Source organism: Dromiciops gliroides, chromosome 2, assembly GCF_019393635.1.
Source record: "Dromiciops gliroides isolate mDroGli1 chromosome 2, mDroGli1.pri, whole genome shotgun sequence".
NCBI lineage: Eukaryota > Metazoa > Chordata > Mammalia > Microbiotheria > Microbiotheriidae > Dromiciops > Dromiciops gliroides.
The window spans coordinates 235,709,602-235,733,042 of NC_057862.1; the positions used below are offsets into that span (position 1 = coordinate 235,709,602).

General features: G+C 39.2%; 1 protein-coding gene and 1 pseudogene across 1 annotated transcript in view; one reads left to right on the top strand and one right to left on the bottom strand.

Moving 5' to 3' along the window:
* The window catches only part of BATF (basic leucine zipper ATF-like transcription factor), a 44,517-nt gene extending 30,130 nt beyond the window's left edge, over positions 1-14,387 (bottom strand). Inside the window, exons 1-2 of the mRNA XM_043988412.1 lie at positions 14,079-14,387; positions 9,918-10,022 (exon numbers count right to left, since the gene is read on the bottom strand). Coding sequence (XP_043844347.1) covers positions 9,918-10,022; positions 14,079-14,177 — 204 coding nt within the window. The 5' untranslated portion in view covers positions 14,178-14,387. The remainder of the gene's footprint in view (positions 1-9,917; positions 10,023-14,078) is intronic.
* Positions 14,388-19,013: 4,626 nt separating this feature from the next.
* On the top strand, positions 19,014-19,269 carry LOC122744569 (annotated as a pseudogene).
* Positions 19,270-23,441: the final 4,172 nt, after the last annotated feature.

Genomic DNA, 23,441 nt, shown 5'->3' on the forward strand with positions numbered 1-23,441 from the left:
ATTAAGATATGACCATTCAATGGTTAGGATCAAAATAGTGGACGGGGATGGAAATCACCTAACCCAATTTATTTGTGGCAGTTGACATTTGTATTGTTTTGTTTTGGATAATTATGTGGTGCAATAGAAGAAAAGACAATTTCACTCTTCTATTTGAAAATAACAGGGCTGAATTTTTAGGAAGTCACGTAAGGACTAGCTGTTGATAATGATGATGGAGCAACTACAGCCATACTTTCCATAGAGAAACCCTCTTAATAGTCTGAAAACATTGAGATTACATTAATGCAATGAAAGACATCAGATTTGTTATTTGTGACAACAACTGAAACTGTGGAGAAGCTGTTACACCACCAAGAATTTGGGTTTAAAAAACAAAAACTTTGGTGGCTAGGACAGGGAAATAGTTATTCTACACATTTGAAACCATTCTCACTGAATCAGTTGCTTCTGAAACCACACTTGTCTGTTGACAAAGTAGCATGGCCACATTACAGGACATAAGGATGATTTCCAAAACATCATTAGTAAAGTTAAGCAAATTTGAAAGGGCAAAGAAAGATCTAAATGTCAAGGACATTGATTATGTGCAAGCTCCCTGACTGGAACAGATATCATGAATTAAGGGGGGAAAGTATATGATTAGCAGATAACAACTAATGAAAATTTAAGACTACTGTAAACCATCCAGGCAACATTTATTTGACCCAGTAATATCACTATTGGGTATATTTCCAAAGATGATTAGGGAAAGAGAAAAAGACCCTGTATATTCTAAAATGTTTATAGCAGCTCTCTTTGTGGTGGCAAAGAACTGGAAATTGGGGGGATAGCCATCAATTGGGGAATGGCTGAACAAATTGTGGTATATGATTGTGATGGAATACTACTGTACTATAAGAAATGATGAGCTTAATGACTTTAGAAAAACATGGATAGACTTGCATGAAATAATGAAGAGCAAAATGAGCAGAACCAAGAGAACACTGTATATAGTAAGAGCAATATTGTTTTAAGAACAACTTTGATCAAATAAGTAATTTTGACTAATATAAATGCCCAAATTAACTACAAAGGATCTATAAACAAAGATACTACATGCATCCAGAGAAAGAACTGATAAATAGAAATATATATAGAATGATCTTACATGCATATATATGTGTGTGTGTGTGTGTGCGCGCGTGTGTGTCTAATGGTAGCCATCTCTAAGGTGGGCAGGGAGAGGGAAAAATATTATGATAGCTTTATCATATATTCAAAAGGAATAGGAAGTTGTACATAACAGATTTGCAGTTTCATGTACAATCATCTTTTTTTATTCTGCTGTGTTATGGAAATACTTGTTTTATTCCATAAATTAAAAATAATATTAAAAAACGTGGATGGAGGAACCCCAAATAGTCAATAATCACCTTCCTCTTTGATTCCATGGAGTACTTTGTTACATAATTATTGTTGTTCAGTCGTTTCAGTCATGTTCAATTCTTTGTGACCCCATTTGGGGTTTTCTTGGCAAAGATATTAAATTGGTTTGCCATTTCCTTCTCCAGTTCATTTAATAGATGAGGAAACTGAGGCAAACAGGATTAAGTGACTAGCCTATGGTTATAGGGCTAGTAACTGTCAGAAGCCAGATTTGTACTCAGGAAGACGAGTCTTCTTGACTTCAGAGTCAGCACTCTATCTATCCACTGTGCCCCTTAGCTGTCCCTAACACATAATACTCTAATTTAGTTATCTGATGTTTTTATCTCCTTACTAGGCAGTAAGTTCCCTGAGGTCAGGGAACTGATGTTTCATCAATCAAGCAACTTATATAATATATCTTTGGTATCATTGGTATCCCAAATGGTGTCACCAAGAGTCAGATACAACTGAAATAACTGAACAACAACAAAATCATTGGAATCTCTTATCTAAACTTTGTATTGTCCTCTGCACCTAGCACAATGATTTACATGCCTGTTGATGTTGCTGCTGCTGCTGCAAAGCAGTATGTTAGACAAAGAAAAAGGGATACAAAAGTGAATAAGAGATAGTCCCTACTCTCAAAGAATTTAGAACATCCCTAACCTGTTAGGAAAAACAGCTGAGAATTGAAGCAGAAATTATAAAGGGCAAAGGGGAGAGATTCTACTGAGGTCAGAGAAATTGTCACTACCTACCAAAGAGAAAAGGAGCTTGATCATTACAGTAATTGAATTTAGAGTTGGTAGGGATGTTGGAGATAATCAAGTCAATCCCCTCACATGGAGGAAGAATTATTATTTTTCTTGTTCAGTCATTTTCAGTCATGTTAGATTCTGTGACCCCATCTGGAATTTTCTTGCCAAAGATACTGGAGTGGTTTGCCATTTCCCACTCTAGCTCATTTTACACATGAGGAAACTGAGGCAAACAGGGTAAAGTGACTTGCCCAGGTTCATAGAGCTAGTAATGTCTGAAGCCAGATTTGAACGCAGGAAGATGAGTTTTCCTGATTGCAAGCCCAGTGCTCTATCCTCTGCACTACCAAGCAGCCCCTCGTAGAGGGGAAAACTGAGATCCAAAGAAGTTACTACTGCTACTGCTATTAAATTTGCTAAGTACTTTCTGCACATTATCTCAGTTGAGCCTCACAACTTTGTGAGGTAGATGCTACAGGTACTATTGCCCAATTTTACTAATGATATAACTGAGATTAAAAGAGGTAACTTGCCCAACATTCTGTAGATAGTATATTGCAAAGCTGACTGGGGATGAGGCATATGAGGTATTGGCAAATCAGTGGCATTTTGAAAAGATTTTATCTCCATTTTCTATGCTGTGAACAACCAAAGGAGATAAATCACAGCAAATAAAATAGACATCTGATCTTCTATCTAGAGACAAAGCCCGAGTGACAGTAAGGGCATTGCCCCTTTTGGAGGGTCAGGATAATAATAAAAGTTTTATATTTATATCAAGCTGTAAGTATAAATTATTTTTAAATTATTTTAGAGATGGGAATCTGGGACTTAGAGAGGTTAAAAGATTTCCTTTAGTTACACAGAGAGTAGGTAGTAAAAGCCAGGACCTGAAGTCTGGGCTACTAACTCCATATTCTCTGGTCTACCAAGCTGCCGCTCCAATAAATGCCACATGTTTTTAAAAAATGTGATGCAATTACACTTTAGATGTTATAAAATTTTAATAACACAACAATATCCATCTGTCTTCAGAAGCCTTGTTTTAACTATTATCTTGTTCTTTGTTTTTTTGGAGGGGAAGTGGCTTATTTTTATTTTTAAAGAATTCTGAATTAGAGACGCGAAGAAATACACCAATATACCGTTTCGTTCTCACGTGAAAACATGTGATTATTTTCAGATAACTGAACTATTGAAGGCAATAGCTAAAAGGCAATCAATAGCTAGAGAGACTTACTTACAAATTATGATTTCTATTTGGGAATGTTCATTCTATTTATCAACAATTGTCCGGAGTTACTAAATAATAGAAGCTCAGTGTTGGAAGAAACTCTGAAGACCAGCTAGTCTAATCCATGACTGATCCAGAAACCCCACCATAATACACCCACTCTGGACATTTAGTTTTCACCTTAAAACTTCTAATGAAAGGGAGTCCAATCAAGAGGAAGGCCCTTTGGACAGCTCCTATTCATTGGGAAGTTTTCCCTTCCTTTTGGCCCTTCAGCTTTCAACAATTATTCCTGGTTAAGCCATTTGGGGTCAACTAGAATAAATTGAAGCCCCCTCCCATATGACATCTGTTCAAATGTTTGAAAAGAGCTATGATTTCTCCATTTCTCCCCCACTTTAATCTACTTTTTTTCAAGCTAACCATCAGCAATTTCTTCCACCAGTCTTCATATAGCATGATCTCAAGGCCCCTTGTCATTTTGTTCACATTTTTTAGACATTCTCTATCAATCTCCTTCCTAAAATGTCATATCTAGTACTTGACATGATGTTCCAGATATGGTTTGACAAGAGCAGAATACACGAGAACCCTCACAACCCTAGCCCGGGATTGTCTTCTTATCTTGGGCAGTCTGTGATGCTATTTTGAATCTTCAGTTACTGTATTATATACCAATGGCTTAAGTTGAACTTGTGGTCTGCTAAAAAGGTTTTTATTTCATCTAGGAACTAAAAGTTGCTATGGTATGAAATGGACAATATCTAAAATGAAATGGAAATATCCCAGAAGAGTGGTTTAAGTATTTAGGTCTCTTTTGGCTAATGACATAAAATATAAATCTTGGCCTTACAAAACAAACCTGCGTCTTATTAGGGGGAAAATGACTGCTTCCAGTTTCTCCTTTTTGTGTTAACTTCCCAAATAACCAAAGCAGGATTCTCAGTCTAGTATTTGGAAAAGTTTATCAGATGAGTTGTTGTAGAGAGTCTAATTGTCTCCCATTTTGGGGGGGATAAGAATGGATCAGGAAGAAGAGGGGGCAGGTAGACATGCAAGTAAAGGGATGGAAAAACTAAGGAATTTATTTGGACACAATTGATATTTATTGTCCTTAAAATATCCGAATCTAAATGCTACATTATGTGTCCTTTATTATCAAGTGGATCAAAGACTAAGGACCTAGCCAATAGGATGGGAAACTCCTAAAAGGGTCAGAGTAGGGGGGAAGACATCAGACAACTAGAACTTTGTGTTCCTGATTTTACTATGTAGTGGCCAAAAGATGAATAAATATATTTGGGGAGGTAGCTAGGTGGTGCAGTGGATAGAGCACTGGCCCTGGATTCAGGAGGACCTGAGTTCAAATCTGGCCTCAGAAACTTGACACTTACTAGCTGTATGACCTTGGGCAAGTCACTTAACCCCAATTGCCTCACTAAAAAAATTTTAAAATTTTAAATAAATAAATAAATAAATTTGGGAAAGTGACTGTTTATTTATGACTTTAAAAATCAACAGGCAGGGGGCGGCTAGGTGGCACAGTAGATAAAGCACTGGCCCTGAATTCAGGAGGACCTGAGTTCAAATCCGGCTTCAGACACTTGACCCTTACCAGCTGTGTGACCCTGGGCAAGTCACTTAACCCCCATTGCCCTGCCAAAAAAACCAAAACAAAACAAAAATCAACAGGCACCTGGATACAGGATATCTCCTGCTAAAGATTACTTTAGAAACACTGCTGCAATCAGAAGGAAGATTACTCCATCTCGAAGAACTTGTAGCTATTTAGTTTGAATCTGAAACAGGTGGAATGTCAGGCAGATGTTGGAATCAGTCCAAATGATAAGTAAATGCTTAGGATCCAGGTATAAGTAGAGAGCAAATTTGGACAGCATGAAGGGAGGCTGTGGGGTTGTGAAAAGGCCACTAGACCTGGAGTCATAAAATTGGGTTTGCCATTATTTAGCTCTGTGGTCCAGGGCTTAACCTTGATGTTTCTGGGTCTCAGAAATGAGGTGTTTTGAACTCAGTAAGTTGGTATGAGTATTGCTCCATTCCAACTAAGACTCTATGAATACCTGGAAAGCAATTTGGAATTATGCCAAGAAAATGATTAAATATACATGCCCAGAGATCTCACTGCTAGGCATAACCCAAGGAAGTCAAAGATAGAAAGGAAAGCTAATACGCATACCAAAATGTTCCCAGCAGAATTTTTATACAAAAGGGAACGTAGCAAGCATTTCTTAAGCACTAAATGCCAGTCACTATGTTTAACGCTTCACAAATCTTATCTTGTTTAATCTTCACAACAACTCTGAGAGGAAGGTGTTATTATTATCCCCATTTTACAATTGAGGAAACTGAGGCAGGCAGAGGTTAAATGACTTAAGGCTGGATTTGAATGTAGGTCTTTCGGACTCCAGGTTCAGCAGTCTATCTGCTATTCTACCTGACCACCACATAAGAAGCAAGAAAAGCAAAAGCAAGGGCATTAGGGGTTAAGTGCTGGGTACAACATTTGTCTTAAAAAGGTTCTAAGACAGATTTTAATAAAGAATCCTAAACACCCGTTTCTGACACAAAAGGGATGGGGCAAATGCAAAAGGTTCACTATTCATTTCTTCCTTCCTCTTCTGCCCTACCCACAGTTTCCTCACCATAACCCAGCCTGGGCACCCTTCCTAGCCTCACCTCCTTTTTAGCACTCCTTTACATGTGATCTCCCCTCATTAGAAGGTAAGCTTTTTGAGGGTAGGGGCTGTTCTGTTTGTGTTCATCTGTGTATCCAGTGCTTAGCGCTTGCCTGGAATATATCCCTGTCTGTCTAAACATTTTTTATACAGCAGGATACTTATTTACTCTTCATCTTTATTTTCCTTTTCTGCTAGGATTCAAACTCAGTAGATTCCAGAACCAATGCTTTTGCAATAACACCACCATGTCTCTTCCAGAGCGCAAGAATGAGAATAAAACGGAGAGGACCATGAAGAGAAAAGCAAAACATGACAGAACCAAGCAAGTGGAAATAATTTCCAAAATCCAGGCACAGACAATTGCCCAGGAAAATGCCATCAGGCATCCTATATTGCAGGTGAGCATTCTGCCCCAGAGTGAACTTCAAATGTATAAAGTTGAAGACCCACTCCTGTGCAACATCAGGGAGCATAAAAACTACTTGACCTAGTTCAAGGAAGTAATCTGAGCTTAAACTAGATGATTCTCTGAGTGTGGGGCTCTACATTTCCTCTCTGTGTATTGGAGCCACAGTTCTATCCCCACCACAGCATCTCATCCTTTTCAACCCCATAATAAAGATAGTCCTTCCATTCTGTTGCTTCTACATCATGGCAGGTCAAACTCATTGTAGGTAAGCCACACATAAGGAGGAGCCAGTTTGTCACTCCAGTCTTGTTTTTTTTTTTTTTTCAGCCTTGCTTTTAAAAGATGAATCTTATTTTTCTGTTTTCCCCTACTTGTATGTGCCAGCCCTTTCCAGATCATCCTTGCCATACTTTAGCATCACCACACTAGGCACTAGGGACACAACGGTAAGAGTTAAGCAGTCCCTGCCCCTCAAGAAGTTTGTATTCTACTAAGGGGAAACAGTATGTTCACAGATCAAATAAAAACAGGAGATGGTCTAAAACATGCCCCAGTGATTGCAGAGGGACCTTGTGCACTAAAAAATGGAGTACCGGGGAATCAGAAAATTGGTCTATTGATTGGTATTATACCTTCAGCCTGTTGTGTTTCCAAAAGGTTTAAAAAAATTTTTAACACATATCTATATAGCTATAGCTATAGCCAGAGCTACATAGAGTTATATAGATTAACATATATAGACAGATTTGTAAAATTAAATTATTTTTTCAAAATTAATAGAATGGCGGAGTAGTGAACTAATTCAACCATTCTGTAGAGCAATTTGAGACTGTGCCCAAAGGGCTATAAAACCATGCATACCCTTTGATCTAGCAATGATCTAGATCTGTATCCAAAAAAGAGATTTAAAAAAAAAAAGCAAAAAGGAAAAGGACCTATCTGTGCAAAAATATTTATAGAAGTTCTTTTCTGGTGGCAAAAAAAATTGAAATTCAGGGGATACCTATCAATTGGGGAATGTCTGAACAAATTGTGTTATGTGATTATGAAGGAATACTATTGTGCTATAAGAAATAATGAGCAGGATGCTCTCAGAAAAACCTGGAAAGACTTGCATGAGTTGATGCAAAGTGAAATGACTGTGCACAAAGTAATAGCATTATTGTAAGATGATCAACTGTGAATGACTTGGCTATTCTCAACAATACAGTGATCCAAGAAAACTCTCAAAGGACTTAAGATGAAAAATGCTATCTATATCCAGAGAAAGAACTGATGGGGTCTGAATACAGACTGAAGGATAATTTTTTTAACTTTATTTTTCTTGAGTTTCTTTGTTTGTTTTCTTTTATAACCTGACTAATATGAAAATGTTTTGCTTGACTACAAAAGTATAACTTATAATGAATTGCTTGCCTTCTCAAAGGGATGGGGTGGGGGAGGAAGGAAGAGAATTTGGAAGACAAAGTTTTTAAAACGGATGTTAAAACTATTTTACATGTAATTGGGGAGGAAAATGCTAAATAAACCAAAAAGGAAAAAAAGAAATATAAGGAGGATGCTCTCAGAAAAACCTGGAAAGACATACATGAGCTGTTACAAAGTGAAATGTACTGTGTGCAAATTAACAGCAATAATGTAAGATGATCAGCTATGAATGAATGATTTAGCTATTCTCAGTAATCCAATGATCCAAGACAATTCTGAAGGACTTATGATGAAAAATGCTATCTGTCCCCAGAGAAAGAACTGATGGTATCTGAATACAGATTGAAGCATACTTTTTAAAAAAACTTTATTTTTCTCGAGCTTTTTTGTCTATGTTTTCTTTCACAACATGACTAATATGGAAATGTTTTGCATGACTACACATGCATAACCTATATTGAATTGCTTGCCTTATCAATGGGGTGGGGGAAGGGGAGGGAGGGAGGAAGGGAGACAATTTGGAATTCAAAGTTTTAAAAATGAATGTTAAGAGGGCAGCTCCGTGGCACAGTGGATAAAGTACTGGCCCTGGATTCAGGAGGACCTGAGTTCAAATCTGGTCTCAGACCCTTGACATTTACTAGCTGTGTAACCTTGGGCAAGTCACTTAACCCTGATTGTCCAACCAAAAAAAAAAAAAGAATGTTAAATTAAAAAAAAAAAAGTAATTGGGGAAAATAAAATACTAAATAAATTAAAAAAAAAACTTAACAGAAGGGCAGCTAGGTGGTGCAGTGGATAGAGCACCGGCCCTGGAGTCAGGAGTACCTGAGTTCAAATCCGACCTCAGACACTTAACACTTACTAGCTGTGTGACCCTGGGCAAGTCACTTAACCCCGATTGCCTCACTGTAAAAAAAAAACAAACAAAAAACTTAACAGAAATCTGTTTTATCTCCTATCCCATACCTTTGGGGGGGGAGTCTATCTTTACATAGATATAGATAACTATCTTTCTATATATTTATGGGGATAGATATAGATATACCAGACAATAGAGGTAGATATAAAAATTATATATATGTATATATATATTCATATGTGTATGCATATGTGTGTTTATGTATATATACCATACATATGATAAATGCTTGTTGAACTGATGGCTCTCATAGAAGCAGTTTAACTCTATGATCCTCTATAAGGATCATCAATTCAACAAGAATTTATTAAGCACCTACTCTGTGCTGAATATGTACCATACTAAGCACTGAGTATACAAAGAAAGGCAAAAAAAACCCAATTCCTGCTCTCAAGAGATTCACAGTTTAATAGAGGAAGGGGGAGACAACAGGCAAAGAACTATTTACAAACAAGATCCATACAAAATAAATTCCTCAGAAGGAAAAGCTAAGGTTAAGGAGGAGAGGGTTTCAGGGATGTGATGGAGTCAACTCCAAGACCAATTATTTTTTTTTTATTTTTTTATTTTTATTTTTTGCGGGGCAATGGGGGTTAAGTGACTTGCCCAGGGTCACACAGCTAGTAAGTGTCAAGTGTCTGAGGTCGGATTTGAACTCAGGTACTCCTGAATCCAGGGCTGGTACTTTATCCACTGTGCCACCTAGCCGCCCCCTCCAAGACCAATTATTACATTTTCAGGGTGAGCATTGACACCTCAGAAACAGACAAATTTTACAAATCTGGTCTTGATTTATTGTTTAATGATTGCTTAGAACTAAGAAAGTGATGCACAAAATGTTAATAATTAAATTTAAGCTTAAGGTTAAACTTAAAGGTGTGTTGTGGATTTTAGGAGAAATGGTAGTTAAACATTTCCCAGCATATCCCTGACTAGGAAAGCATTCTTGCAAAGGGTGGTACTTGAGCTGAGATTTGAAGGAAATTGGGAAGGATTAGGAAGGAATGAAGATAATAATTACCTGTATTTAATGGCAACAGGGGCTAAAAGTACTCACCAAATGTAACGTGTCTGCTTTTTGTGTCTGCCTTTGTCGACTCTTCTGAGCTGCAATACGATTTTTCTCCCTTCTCTGAACTTTTCTCACGTCATCTGAGGAATCCTGAAAAATTAGAGAAGGTAGCAATGGGTCATTCCTTCCTGGTCACTTTAGACTCTCTGCAACAACTCATCTGATAAACACTTTTCCAAACTCTAGACTAAGAATCCTGCTCCCTTTCTATGGAATCCCCAATACTAGATTAATGTGATGATGAAATGGGGGGGAAAATGTATGTAAAGCCCTTTGTAAACCCTAACATATTATGAGTAGAAATGTCTTCTATTTAAAACAAACAAATAAAAAATGGGAATATCTTGAATTATTATTAAGTAGTTTCTCTCATTTACAATTTATCTAGAATAAGGCACTAAGACTTGAGACCCTCCATAGCTCTTGAATCGCAACTCTGCTACATGATCTCATATATGTCATTCAAACTCTTTGGAATTCAGTTTCCTCATTTGTAAGATGGGTAAAATAGACCAGGCATGGCAGTGCACATCTGCAATAACCACTACTATAGAGGTTGAGCCTAGCAGATAGCTTGAGACTGGGAATTCTGAGCTACAATAGAAATAGAAATTGGATGTCTGCACTATGTCCTCCACCAATATAAAGAGACCCAGGAGCAGGTAACCATCAGGCTGCCTGAGGGGCAAATCAACCTCAGCCAGAAAAAAAGCAAAGATCAAAGCAAGGTTGCCCCTACACCACTATGAAGCATCAGAGTAGTGGCCCCAGATTTTACAGTGGAGAAACCTGAAGCCCAAAGAAAAGTAACTAGCTAAGATCACTTAAAAACAGTAAGCAATAGGACCAGAATTTAAACCCAGGATTTTAACTAGACTACTTCCATTGTGACAGATCTTCTATCCATCCTTTTTTTTACTATAACACATCCCCTTCCAGAGTGTATAGTGGGACCCCATACTCTACAGTGTACCCCATAGACCCGAGGGACACATGATATGGGAAGAAACATTGCTATTAGAGAGTAAAAGGCTGAGAGAATGGTCTCATTATTATAGTACTAGCCTATTTCAATACCTGTGAATTGATGAATAGACGAGAGAGAGAGAGAGAGAGAGAGAGAGAGAGAGAGAGAGAGAGAGAGAGAGAGAGAGAGAGAGAAGAGAGCAAAGTTAGGTCTAAAGTGGATCATTTCAATAACATTAAATTAAAAAGGTTTTGTATAAATAAAACACATGTAACCAAGATCAGAAGGAAAGCAAGAAAATTGGGAGGGGGTGGTGGTGGTAATAGACAATTTCTCAAAGAAAGGCCTTCCAAATACTTCTCAGAAAAGTGAAACGAGGAATTCAGGTAAGATAGGAAGGGAAGCTTCATTTCTCTAAAGGATACAGAGATAGGAACTGGACTTGTGATTTCATTGGGACAGAGTACTCTCAGATAGTGAAAACCTCTCTATCAATGCAAGCCAGCATCTTTTCTGCAACTCCCAATCTTAGAGAGCCTCCCGGAGCATTGAGAAGTTAATTGATTTGCCTGGGGTCTTATAGCCAGTAGGAATCAAAAGGACATAATCCTAGTTCGTCAGGGCTTCAAGATCACACACTCCACGGCAGGATGCCTCCAAAGTGTATGTGGTATTATTTTCTGCTTTCCAGAACAGGAGCAGAATTCCCCGATACTCTACTTCTAAGATATTTTAAAATAGAATTCAAAAACAAAACAAACCAAACCAAAATAAAATAAAAATAGAACAGACACACCCCCTCAGGGGATGGGATGCACGGGTCTAGTCCTGCCTCAAAAGATGACAGAAGATCTCCATCCAGAAGGCCCTGAGATATGTTCTAAGAATCTGCTTTTAAAAACTTTTAATACAGTAATAATTATAAGAATTCACACTTATAATGAATTTTAAGGTTTACGGAGGACTTTCCTTGCACAAGTCTGGAGAGGTGAGAAGGTCAAGTGTATGGTCATTTTACAGATGAAGAGACTGAGGTTCCTGGCCTACACAGCTAGGATTTTCGGCTAGCTCCAGGTTCAACATGCACAAGTATAAAATATGTATATGCTGTGCTACCATCTCCTAAAATTATGAAGAAAATATTTTCTAGTCCTCAAATCACCAAACAGCTATGAGTTATTTTTATGATGTGCCTATAGACACAAAATATGGAAAGTCCACTCACCCCCCTCTTTCCCCAATACAGGGCTAATTAAATATCTGATCTTTAAATCGAAGACCAGAGAAGAGAATTCAAAATGATTGCATCACAGGTGGTTGACAAGGCCAGCACCATCCTCCTTCACAGAGAAAAGTCAGGGGATGTGGTGAGCAGTCAGGTTCAGTGTAGCGGGGCTGCGGTTCTTAGAGAATGACCTATCAGAAAGCCGGAAGCTTCTGGCCAAACTCTAATCTCCCAGGGCTGGAGGTGAGCTGCTGGGTTATCTGAAACATCTCCCTGTCAGACCCTCTAGAAACCTCCCCCACATGCATTCCCACAACTCCCAGCCCAGTCCTAGCCAATGGGGCACATGAGTTACAGCAGCAGCTGAATGCTCTCTCACCCCATGGATGACAGGCCAGATTCTCATAATGCTCCTCCAGAACTTCCCGGACCAGAAGCCCTCCTATCCATTGCCTTTCTCCCAGCTCTGTAGCTGGCATGGACTTAGTCTTGACTTTTTTTTTTTTTTTTTTTGCGGGGCAATGGGGGTTAAGTGACTTGCCCAGGGTCATACAGCTAGTAAGTGTCAAGTGTCTGAGGCCGGATTTGAACTCAGGTACTCCTGAATCCAAGGCCGGTGCTTTATCCACTGCGCCAACTAGCCGCCCCCCTAGTCTTGACTTTTAGTTGCCTTTTCTTTCTTTCTTTTTTTTTTGCTTGTGCCCAATTTAGCTCCCCTTGGGTCTTCCCAGTTTTATAATTTGACTTAGGTTTTCCAGTCAGTATAAGCTTCAGTTCGACAGCCTGAAATAGGGTAGTATGGTGAAAAGCCTAGGTCTGAGTCTCGACTCTACTACTTTCCAGGCCTGTGATCATGGGTCAGCAAAACACTTAAATGTTCTGATTCAGTTTCCTCTTCTGCAAAATGGGACTAATAATAATGCTTGCAAGAAGCAAGGAGAAAATTGAGAGGCAGGCTTGGAATCAGAAAGACCTGGTCTCACTTTTACTGGCTGTGTGACCCCAAGTGAATGAGTCATTTAATTTCTTAGTGCCCCCTAGCAGTGCTTTAAAATGGTACATTTCCAAGGAGTTGCTAATCTGCATGAGACAAAGGATTTTTTTTAACAACCGTATTTCTTGTACTGATGAAATCATACAACCAGATCCAAAAAATAAAACTGAAAAGAATACTTATTCTTCCTCCTTCGTAAGATTATTATAAGAGGGGCAGCTAGGTGGAGCAGTGGATAGAGCACCAGCCCTGGAGTCAGAAGGACCTGAATTCAAATCTGGCCTCAGACACTTGACACTTACTAGCTGTGTGATCCTGGGCAAGTCACTTAACCCCAACTGCCTCACCAAAAAAAAAAAAAAATTAAAAAAAAATAAGATTATTATAAGAAAAGCACTCTGTGAGCCTCAAGTATGATATACATGTAAGATGCTATTATTAGCAAATGAGATAATATTAGTAGAGCAGTTAGCCTGGTGGCTGACACATAGTAGGCACTATATAAATGTTAGCCATCATCATCATGATTATTAGCCACAGCTTACACCTAACTCCCTCTACTAAGATTAAACCTTTTGTAGCAAATAAGAGTCTTTTCCTTCTGACCAAACCAAAACATTTTCATTCACCATCTTGTCTCTTCATTCATTCTCTTTCCTTCCTAGAAAGCTTTATGAGGCAGGGACCATGAAGGTGGTAGGAGGAAGGTGAAAGGAGAGGGACACAAGTGATAAATAAAGTGGTGAATTGATGGCCCCTTTGCCAAATGCTTCTGGGACGCTCAATTACAAATTCAAAGGACTCAAATGAAATTATTTGGCTCATGCTCTGACCTTGACTACTGAGCCTTCCTTGCCTAGGGGTTTCCAGACAGCCTCCTGAGGGGTTCTATTAGGAAGAGAAGGCCTAGGGGTGGGAATTGGGATGGATGGTGGTACGAAAAGAGAAGAGAAGCCTTACCTGTTTATTGCTGGGTGGAGGTGATCGGCTGAAGCTAGAGTCGCTACTGTCAGAACTATGGGGCATAGCTGAAGTCTCCAGGGGTTGAGCAAACTTCATCCACTTCCCTTCAGGCCTTGTTCCTTTATCTCTCTAGAAACCAAAGCAGCCTTTCTCAAACATTCACTAGGTCACCAGCCCACTACCCTCCTTGGATTCTTCTTCTTTCTTGTCCACCATGCACCTCTGGACCCCAAGGTCTTCTTCTCTCTGTGGTCTGGAGACACTGCACCTAGCACTGACATAGTCGCTCACTTTTTGGGGCTTGCTTTGTCACTTGTGGTTTCTGGTAAAAAAAAAAATAATAATGGAGAACTTAAGCTGGAAGTCACATGGGCGGAAACATAAGTGAACTACAAGTTGCACTGATGGGTGAGAGAGAGAAAAAAAACATATCGGGGAAAAGACCTTTAAAATAATTTGAGAAGAAGAAAAAAACCCAGACACCTTCAGATACTTTAAAAGGCAGAGAAATTGGTTTCAATTGAAAATGATAAAAGAAAAGAAAAAAAAACCAGAATGAGGAGGGAAAGTCCCGAAACAGTTCTAGAGAGCTAGTCCTCTCTCAAAATGGGGAAAGAGATATGGACAGTAGGGAAATAATTTACCATTGTTACACGATTTTACTTTAAGCCAAAATTAAACAGCCACACTAGGATTTCATTTTAACTTACCTTCATAAATAACCTACAACCATACACTGCAACCATATAAGAGGCAAAATGAGTGAGAATGAATCGGTAGAAAATCCCAACTCAGGATTTAGAGGGGAAATTATGATACTATAAGCAGTAATTGACATTAATGCAAATAAATTATTTAACAAGTTTAGGGGGTTGCGTTAATACTCAATGTTAAAACTTCATCAAAACATTTAAATTAAGTAATAAAATTAAATAAAAATAGTTCACATACCCTGTCCTCCATTAGTGGTCTTTTCCTCATCCAGAACATCATCTGACCCCATGTGGGGTAGCCCTGGTGGCAAAGTGATATCACTGAACTAAATTACTTTTGGAGATCCCTTCTAGACCTAGATCTATAACCCTGGGATTTTCCCTGCCACTTACATATCAAACAAAAACCGTTCCTAGGAGTGGCATTGGGTTGCTGGCCATCTGTTGGTTTGTTTTACTTAATTACATTTTTATGTTACAAGGATGGGTTCTCTTGAATAAAGGAGGAAAGTCACTGGGGAAGTGACAGCGATTGCTTAGCAGTGTCTGGCACATAGTAAGTGCTTAATAAACATTTTATTGATTGCTTTTATTTATTATTTATTTATTTTTGCAGGCGGTGAGGGCTAAGTGACTTGCCCAGGGTCACACAGCCACTAAGTGTCAAGTGTCTGAGGCTGGACGTGAACTCAGGTCCTCCTGAATCCAAGGCTGGTGTTTTATCCACTTTGCCACCTAGCTGCCCTCTATTGATTGCTTTTAAAAGAAATCCAAGCCTTGATCTGAATGGACATAGAATCCTGATTCTAATGAAAGGAATGCCCAAATAAATTGCTTACTACTTTTCCCAAATTAGAAAAGATCCTGATAGTATCATCATAGAAAAGTAGTCTTCTTATATTGAACTGAGACTCTGAACCCAAATTCCCTATGATTTATCTGGTCAGTGCATCTTCCCAAAGGCAGAGCCCAAAATGGAGGGAGGATTTAAGTCATGCTAAATATCCTGCAGGGCAGCTAGGTGGCTCAGTGGATAGAGAGCCCTCCCTGGAGTCAAGAGGACCTGAGTGGGGCAGCTAGGTGGAGCAGTGAATAAAGCACTGGCCCTGTATTCAGGAGTACCTGAGTTCAAATCTGGCCTCCGAAACTTGACACTTACTAGCTGTATGACCTTGGGCAAGTCACTTAATCCCCATTGCCCCACAAAAAAAAAAATGACCTGAGTTCAAATCTCACCTCAGACACTTACTAGCTACATGATCCTGGGCAATTCACTTAACCTCAATTGCCTCAAACATCCAGAGCCATCTCCACTGATCCTGATGTATATCTTGCCACTGGACCCAGATGACTCTGGAGGAGAGAGTGAGGTTGGTGACCTTGCACAGCCCTCCCTCACTTATGTCCTGATGTCATGGTCCTCTTCGAGAACAAAGGACAAATATCCTGAATTTTTGCAAATTAAAATCTGGCTTCAGACACTTACTAGCTGTGTGACCCTAGGCAAGTCACTTCACCCCAATTGCCTTAAACATCCCGGGGCCATCTCCAGTAGTCCTGATGCATATCTTGCTACTGGACCCAAATGGACCCAGAGGAGAGAGTAAGGTTGGTGACCTTTCACAGCCCTACCTCACTTAGATCCAATTCAGACCAAGTCATGAGATCACGTCCCAATGTCATGGGACTCTTCAAGAACAAAGGACGAACTCATTTGACTGGTGTGAACCCAAACTCCCCACCCCCCCCAACCTTATAGTGTTCCATTTCCAAGGGTTAACTTGGATTCACACTTAACATTCTTCTTTGCTTATTTAAACCTGGAACAGTGATAAAAGGGAAATATAGGTGAATCTGAGGCCAGAAGGACAGAAAGTATTGTGGACTACTAGAAAAGCCTACTTTTTCTGAATCTCAATGCTGAACAAGGTGGTTCTCCGCTGGCCTTTGAGGGTTCAGGTGAGGCCAGAGCCATAACTTAGGTTTTTTGTTGTTGTTGTTCTGTTTTGGTTTTTTGCAGGACAATGGGGGGTTAAGTGATTTGCCCAGGGTCACACAGCTAGTATGTGTCAAGTGTCTGAGGCTGGATTTGAACTCAGGTCCTCCTGAATCCAGGGCCGGTGCTTTATCTACTGCACCACCTAGCTGCCCCTCATAACTTAGGTTTGACCTATGGTGTTTGTATAGGGGAGGTCCCTTCTTACCTTCATGGGTCCTTGAGGCTGCTGCCCCTATATCAAGAAGTCTTTGGACAGCTAAGATGACTGCCCCACTCTCTTGACCATCCACAGGTTTACATTTCCATGGTTCTGTATGAGTGGGATCCCGTTCCAGGGAACACCTTCCCAGTGACTCCTTCACTTCTGCCTCCTTCCTGTGGTTAGGGTGTTGGGAACTATTAGCCATGCTATAGGCAGGGTATAGCCAGATTCTTGGGAGAGGGGGCTGAACTTCTCTCCAAGCACAACTATACACAGGACAGAATGTTCTCTTAACTGAACCCCCAAACTAAATTTGCTCATGATGCAAAAGGCAGAGAGGAAGAAAAGAGTTTCCTATAGCACTTTGTAGCTTTCAGATTCACCAATCCTTAGCTATGGAAAAATAGTACAGAGATCATACTTCCCATATATCAAGGTAAATGCCTTAATTCACACTGAAAATTAGATCATCTTCATTGTGGTATATGGAAGGAGGGCTTGGCACAACCTTTCTAGGTCTCATTTACTTCATCTGGAAAATAAAGGTCTTAGATTAAATGACCCCTCTGGTCCCTTGCTGCTCTAAATCTGTTTCTAAAATGCCAGGATTGTTATAGATGGCCATATAAAGTACCTGCATGATTGGGACTAGATTTGGGAAATAGAGAGCCCAGTATGGCCATTAAAAAAAATTACTTCAGGAAACACACACACACAAACATATACATATACATATATATACATATATATATACATATATATATACATATATATATACACATATATGTTTAACCTGTGTGTATATACATGTATATGTATATACATATGATTAAAAAATTCACTCCAGGAAAGATACACACATGCATGTAACCTATGTGTGTATATACATATACATGCATATGTATACATATGTGTACATATAGCTGTGTATGTGTGCATGTGTTTATATATATAGAGAGAGAGAAAAATACTTTTTTCTCCATATAATATATAAAATATGCGTGTAGGGGGCAGCTAGATGGTGCAGTGGATAAAGCACCGGCCCTGGATTCAGGAGGACCTGAGTTCAAATCTGGCCTCAGACACTTGACACTTACTATCTGTGTGATCCTGGGCAAGTCACTTAACCCCCATTGCCCCACAAAAAAAAAAAATAATAAAATAAAATATGTGTGTATATATGTAGAAAAAAGAATGTATACAAAGGTATATATATACACACACACACTCACACACACACACACACACACACACATATATACACACACATACACACATACATATACACCTTTACCTTTGTATGCATTCTCTTTTCTTCTTTCCCAGTGAGGTTATTCTTGAAGACCCTACCACCTAAGAATTGTGATTCAACTGTGATTCCCAGAGTCCTTAAACCAGGAGAATAAGTAGTTATCTATGTAGCATTATTTGAGGGATGCCAAAGGGATTTCTTGCAGTCTCTCATTTCCACCGAATCATTCCCTCAGGTTCATCACTCTCAAATCCATCTATCGATCAGTCAATCAACAAATATTTATTAAATGCCTACTCTGTGCAGGCCCTTACGGGATACAAAGACAAAGAAATAGTATGTATGGAACATATATAGGAATATACAAAGTGGATGCAATTTTAGGGAGAAAGGTACTACTGATTGTGGGTTCATTTCAGAAACAACAATAGAAAAATACCATTAGCTTGCACAGATGATATTGGAGAGAAGTCAAACAGAATTATTTATTATTAATTATTAAAACATATTAAATTATAGATTTAAAAAAAGAAATTCAGCTTTATTACTTTTAAAACCTTCAAGTACAAGGCAAAATATATTTTGAATAATAGAATTATTTTTAGAATAAATAATTAATCTCATTTCTCAAGTCAATGAATAATCACTTTTGAAACACAGTATATACAAGCACTGGGCTAGAGGTCAGGTCCCTTCCAGCTCTAACCCTACAATCTATAAGAAATAAACTAGACACAGGTGAGGCTGCTGCGAAGGCGCTGTGAAGATGGGCCGCGAGTTCGGGAACCTGATCCGGATGAGGCACATCATTTCCTACAGCCTGTCCCCATTGGAGCAGAAAGCCTTCCCCAGCTACTTCACGAAGGGCATCCCGAATATGTTACACAGGATGCAGGACTCCATTCTGCGGGTCGCCCCCCCCTCCCCCATTTATAGGCTTTTACTTCCTCTATACCTGTGGAACCCAGGAGTTTGAGAAGTCAAAGAGGAAGAAGCCAACCGACTTTGAAGAAGAAAAATAAGCTATTCAGAGGGAAGTGCAACAATGTTGGTGTGATATAGAAGAAGAGTGTATAAAGATAGTTTAAAGATGTAATAAATTTCACATTTCACCAAAAAAAAAAAAGAAAAAGAAAAGAAAAAGAAATAAACTAGGGGGTAGCTAGGTGGCGCAAAGGATAAAGCACTGGCCTTGGATTCAGGAAGACCTGAGTTCAAATCTGGCCTCAGACACTTGACACTTACTAGCTGTGTGACCCATTGCCTTGCAAAAAAAAAAAAGAAAGAAAAGAGAGAAAGAAACTAGTCCCTGTCCTCAGGGATCTTACATTCTAGAGAAACAATAACTGATAGGGTAGTGCTCATTTATATGTATACAATCTGGTACTTCTGATAGATGGTGCAATGGATAGGGTGCTAGATTTCAAGTGAGAATAGATCTGAATTACTGAGCAAGTCACTTAAAAACCTCTCTCAACCTCAGTTTCCTTATCCTCAAAGACGGGATAATTGAATATTATCAATGAATTATTAATAGCACCTACCTCAAAGGGTTATTTTGAGACCTAAATAAGAAAATATATCTAACACATTCTTTGCAAACATTAAAGCACTATATAAATGATTATTATTGTGGAGCAGCTAGGTAGCACAGTGGATAGAGTTCCAGGCCTGGAGTCAGGAAGACTCATCTTCCTGAGTTCAAATCTGGCCTCTGACACTTCCTAGCTATGTGGCCCTGGACAAGTCACTTAACCCTGTTTATCTCAGTTTCCTCATCTGTAAAATGAGCTGGAGAAGGAAATGGCAAATCAATTTTGCACTAAGAAAAGCCCAAATGGCGTCATGAAGAGTCAGACACAACTGAAAATGACTGAACAACAGAAAGAATTATCATTATAGAGTAGAAGGAGACTGGACTAGAAATCAAATTGCTGAGTTGTAGGCCTACCTCCTTCCTGTCAGTTAATTTGCTCCATGATTTTTGTTATATCCCTTCACTACCCTGACCTTCGGTTTTCTCATCTGTGAAATGAGAAGTTGAACTACATAGTTTCTAAAATCATTTTCATTCTAGGTTTGTTAAGAACTCAGTCATGTTACTTCAAAGTTGCATCTTCTTCCTACAATACTTGAACAAAGTTAGCAAAATGCAATATTACAAAATTATGACATTAGGGAAACTTCCTTTTCGATCAGTATGACAATTGTATTTAAATGGTACATCTTGTCTGTGTAGAATCTTATTTCCTTGATTGGTCTGATTAGCAAATCCTTTTGTTACAACAAGAGAGGAAAAAAACCTTCCTCCAAGCCTTTCCTGAATCATGAATCTCAAGTCACTATAATAATAGCTAACATTTATATAGTGTTTGGGCAGCTAGACAGTGGTTTGGGCAGCAGTGGTTAGACCACTGACCTTGGAATCAGGAAGACACCTTCATGAATCTAAATCTGGCCTCAGACACATCCTGGCTATGTGATCCTGGGTAAGTCACTTAACCTCATTTGCCTCAGTTTCCTTATCTGTAAAATGAGCTGGAGAAGGAAATGGCAAAACACTCCAATGTCTCTGCTAAGAAAACCTCAAATGGAGTCATGAAAAATCAGATAAGACTAAGACGACTAAATAACAACATATAGTGTTTACTATGTTATTATCATATTTGATTCTTACAACAACCCTACAAGGTTGGTGCTATTATCACTTCTATTTTATATATGAGGAAACTGAGGCAAAACAAGGTTAAGTGACTTGTCCGGAGTTACATAGCTAGTGTAACGATAGGAGTGACTCCACCTGCTGGAGAGTTACTGTAGGAAAGTGTCACCATGAGGAAAAGTCATCTGAGGGCAAGCCATACAGCTTTTCCTTGGCGTCAGGAAGTGACATTTGCTCATGAGTGCTGTCTATCGAAGCTACCAGGCAATTAGCTTGGAGTTGTGTGCGCTGGTGTGGATGGGATGTTCCCAGATTCACAGGAGGCTTGTGGGAAGAAGAAGGGGCGAGGCCGGCTCTCTTGCTCTCTTTTATCAGGACTCTAGTGAAAGTGGAGCAGAGGGACGGCTAGGTGATACAGTGGATAGAGCACCGGCTCTGGAGTCAGGAGGACCTGAGTTCAAATGTGGCCTCAGACACTTAACACTTACCAGCTGTGTGACCCTAAGCAAGTCACTTAACCCCAATTGCCTCACCAAAAAAAAAAAAAAAAAAGAAAAAGAAAGTGGAGCAGAAATGCAGGCTCCCTGAGACAGACAGTTGAATCTAGGCCTCTTTCTCTCTCTCTTCACCAAATTCTTATGCTCCTTAATAAATGCTTAAAAGTCTAAACTCTTGCTAAAGCTTATAATTTATTGATGACCACTCATTAGATATTTTAGACAATATAGCTAGAATTTTAGCCCCTTACACTAGTAAGTAACTAAAGCCTTTGAACTCAGGCCTTCCCGACTCTAAGCTGGGCACTCTATCTACTGTGACACATAGCTGCTATATAACTATAATCTGAATGAATGAGAGCAATACATAATAAAGGAAGAAGCAAGGAAAGTCATTCCTTCCAACCTTTAGTTGTACACCACACAGAAAAAGAATCACAGAATGCTGGAGTTAGAAGTCACTTTAGAGACCATGCATTCTTGATTTTATAGATGAAGAAAGCAAAGCTCCCAGAGTTGAAGTGACATGCCTAAGGTCACTGGCAGCAATGGAATGTGAACCCAGGTCTTCTGCATGTCCACTCTTTTCTCTACTACACTAAACTAACCCGGGATTCGTTACACATTAGCACCAATTCTAAGAGTGGTACTTCCAGGAACTTACCAGGAAGTCTTTGCCCCAGAGACATGCATTCTTGCATGCATGAAGATGCTATCAAGACCTGCCAAGGGCACTTATTTTTTTAATGCTTTTTTTTTTCCTCAGCAGAGATGATGGATGAATTTCTCCCTCTTGCTTAGTTCTTCATCACCACCAATGATATTTTACAGTTGGGTTGGTCAGTCAGTGCCACAGCCTAAGAAGATGGAATTGGCCAACAAGGCCCGATAAAGATCCGATCCATATCCTTGGCCCTATGAATATGAAGTCACCCTAATTCTATGACTACTAAGTGACCAAAGTAGAAAGTGCTGTAACCTCCACAGTTCCTAAGATCTGTACCTCTATGAGTTGACATTGGCTTCATACAAATGAAAAAGACTGTCATGGTAGACTGTCAGTTTCTTAGATACATAGAAATGAGGCCCAGAGAAGGGAAATAAGTTGTGAGTCAAGCGAAGAGTATACTAAACCATCCTCTCTCTCTCTTCCACTTTTCTCTCTCTCTGAGATGTAAGGTGAGTCAGCGTTGCTCTGAACACCATGACTGCTGCATTTTGTGACCACTTTGCTTTTAAATTTGAGTATTAGTTTTACTTTCCTAGAGGGTTTTACTTGTGATTCCTTAACAGTTTGTTTTCTCGGTATTCTTATTAAAAAGATTAAAAAGAAGAGAGGAAGAACGTTAAAGAAAATGGTCCCTTTGAAAGCTACGTACTCTCACAAGGTACACCCCAACCTCCCCCAGTACTGGATTCACTCAGCCAAAGGAAGGCCAAGGATAGTTTTCAAAATCAGCTGTTACACATACTTCTCTTCAGGGATGCCTAACCTGGGTCTGGATCCATTACTCAAGTGTCCAACCTCCTATTTATGTTCTCATTCACTGAGCCCTGTTTATTAAACCCTACTATGCACAAGGCACTAGACTGGGTATGAAGATTACAAAGACAAAAACCAAACAGTCCCCATCTTCAAGGAGCACACATTCTATTGGGAGAAGTCAGAGATGGCCTGTTGTGTTTTCCGGAGTTAACTATTTGTTCATTCTAAACCCACACTTTTTTTTTTCCAAGTTCTGTCTGACAGCCCAATAGAAACTTACCAGCAGGATGAACCAACTTTGAAGTCTCTGGGTTAGATGTAAGGTAGTTATTTGAGCTAAAATAATAAAAATCCCCTAGCCACTTTGTCTTTAAAATGGAAAAAGCCCATTATTTCATGTCCTAAATGATCTTAAATAGTTAAAGGGGATTTTTCTCAAACTTTCCCAAACCTTTCACAAATAGGGAAACACACACCTGAAAGCAGGCCCAGGATTCCAGCATGGGGGCAGAGTGGGGGGGTGCCTCAATAGATATATTGCATTTTAAA